The 2,261-nt window shown below is 48.7% G+C and overlaps 1 protein-coding gene across 1 annotated transcript; it reads left to right on the forward strand.

Moving 5' to 3' along the window:
* The first annotated feature begins 276 nt into the window (after positions 1-276).
* LOC131241873 (protein UNUSUAL FLORAL ORGANS) lies at positions 277-2,032 on the forward strand. Its single transcript, XM_058240314.1, has one exon. The coding sequence runs from the start codon at positions 371-373 to the stop codon at positions 1,598-1,600; it is 1,230 nt and encodes a 409-aa protein (XP_058096297.1). The 5' UTR covers positions 277-370; the 3' UTR covers positions 1,601-2,032.
* Positions 2,033-2,261: the final 229 nt, after the last annotated feature.

The following is a 2,261-nucleotide window of genomic DNA, read 5'->3' on the forward strand; positions in this document are numbered from 1 at the left end:
TTCATAGACACTTGACTGTAACTTCAAGTGCAAGCGTATCATCTGTCACACTTTTCCAGAGTATCAAAGTCTTTTTCTATTTCAATAACTAACTAAATCAACGATCAAATAGGTTTTTGTTGTGGTTACTGAATCAAATACCATTCAAAATAGAACCCACAAGATGGACGCTCCCGATCATCCAGACACCATTTAACCTCCTCCGGACGTGCACAGTACCCGTACTCATGCATACACCAAAAAGACAAGACAAACACAGAAGAAGAGAGAGAAACAGAAAACCCCCTCTCATGAGATGTAGCTGTAGAAGTAGAAACCGCAGCAGCAGCAGCAGCATCCTATCATCTTCTACTACAACAACCACAGCGAAATGGACGTCTTCACCATCACCATTCCCAGCAGCAGCAGCAGCAGCAGCACATGGATGGACAGCAGGATATGGAGCAGACTCCCACAGCGACTCCTCGAACGTGTAATCGCCTTCCTCCCTCCTCCCGCCTTCTTCCGATCCCGCTGCGTATGCAAGCGCTGGTACGCCCTCCTATTTTCCGACAGCTTTCTTGAAATGCACCTCTCCCTCTCTCCTCGACTGCACTGGTTCATTTTCTTCATTAACAAAACTCCATTACCGACCGCCGTCTATAACAACAACAACAACCTCACAACCAGAGCCAACAACGATTCAACCGTTGCCTGCCAAGGTTTCATACTCGACCCACGTGATAACACCTGGTACCGCCACGTGTTCAACCTCATCCCGCCAGGATTCTCTCCTGTCTCTTCATCCGGAGGCCTGATTGCTTGGGTCTCCGATCACGCGGCTGAGAAAAATCTAATTCTCTACAACCCACTATCTCGAGCCATCGCCCAATTACCCCAGACGCAGCGACCGAGGCTCTATCCGACCGTTGGGCTTGCTGTCGGGCATTCGTCGCTCAACGTAGTTGTGGCGGGAGACGACATGATATCGCCCTTCGCTGTAAAGAACCTTACGACGGAGTGCTTCCACGCCGACGCTGGTGGGTTCTTTTCGATGTGGGACATCACCTGCCCGCTTCCGAGACTCTGCAGTCTGGAGTCGGGTCGGATGGTGTTCGTCAGCGGCAAGCACTACTGCATGAATTACAGCCCGTTCAGTGTCTTGGCCTATGACGGGTCAGCGAATGAGTGGTGGAAGATTCAGGCGCCGATGCGGAGGTTCCTCCGCTCGCCGAGCCTGTTGGAGTGCCGTGGAAAGCTGGTGTTGGTGGCTGCTGTGGAGAAGAACAAGCTCAACGTGCCGAAGAGCGTGCGGATGTGGGGGTTGCAGTCGTGCGGGCGGACGTGGGTCGAGGTGGAGCGGATGCCGCAGGAGCTTTACGAGCAGTTCGCTGAAGCGGAGGGAGGCCGTGGGTTTGAGTGCGTCGGGAATGGGGACTTCATTGTTATGACGATCTGCGGTTCGGATGCAGTGCTGCTGTTCGACTTCTATCGGAAGGGATGGAATTGGGTCCCACCATGCCCGTTTGCACCTGGCCCGGGTCTGCGTGGATTTGCATATGAGCCCCGTTTGGCCACTCCTGCTTTGGGATTGCTTCATCCTTCATCACTCTCTTTCTAATATTTCAAAGTCCGGTAGTTAGTAGTTAGTAGTTAGTAGTGATCTTGTACGTGTGGCAAATCATGTAATTGATATGGACCAAAGATTCACTGGGCCCCACCGCAAATGGGGTCGCATTGAAATCAGATTGGTCTAGTAACCTAATCACAACCTTCATTGGTCTACATTTAGTGAGCAGTACTGATCATATGAATGTGTGATTTTGGAACGTGACGATCCCTTATAGGGCCAATCAGATGAACGGTCCAGATCTCATTCATGTGTGCCACGTGTGCCAAGATCGATCATTCTACTATAATAGTGATAGCAATAGTAGGGATAGTGGTTGTTATATCATGCATGTTTGGTTTTCGCAAGAATGCTGTTTTTGAACTACTCAGGATGGATTCGTGTTATTAGATAAACATACATGGCATTTTCTGTTGTTTGTTTTGGGTATTAGTGTGGTGGATGGATTTCTTTTTGTCCGTTGGATTGGCCCTTTTTAGATACTATATCATTCTCCTATGATTGCTTTGGATTGTTATTTTTAGACTGGAGAAATAATGATGTATATGAGCTTTTGATTGGTGTCCATAATCATGGTATTGATGGGAGAGATGGTAATATTTGATTGGTGTTATTTTGAGGTGGCCCACTTACGAGTTGGGCCATTGTCAGA

This window comes from Magnolia sinica, chromosome 1 (assembly GCF_029962835.1).
Source record: "Magnolia sinica isolate HGM2019 chromosome 1, MsV1, whole genome shotgun sequence".
NCBI classification, from domain to species: Eukaryota; Viridiplantae; Streptophyta; class Magnoliopsida; order Magnoliales; family Magnoliaceae; genus Magnolia; species Magnolia sinica.

Coding starts and splice junctions, on each gene's coding strand:
- LOC131241873 (XM_058240314.1), top strand. CDS start 371: ATGGACGTCTTCACCATCACCATTCCCAGCAGCAGCAGCAGCAGCAGC.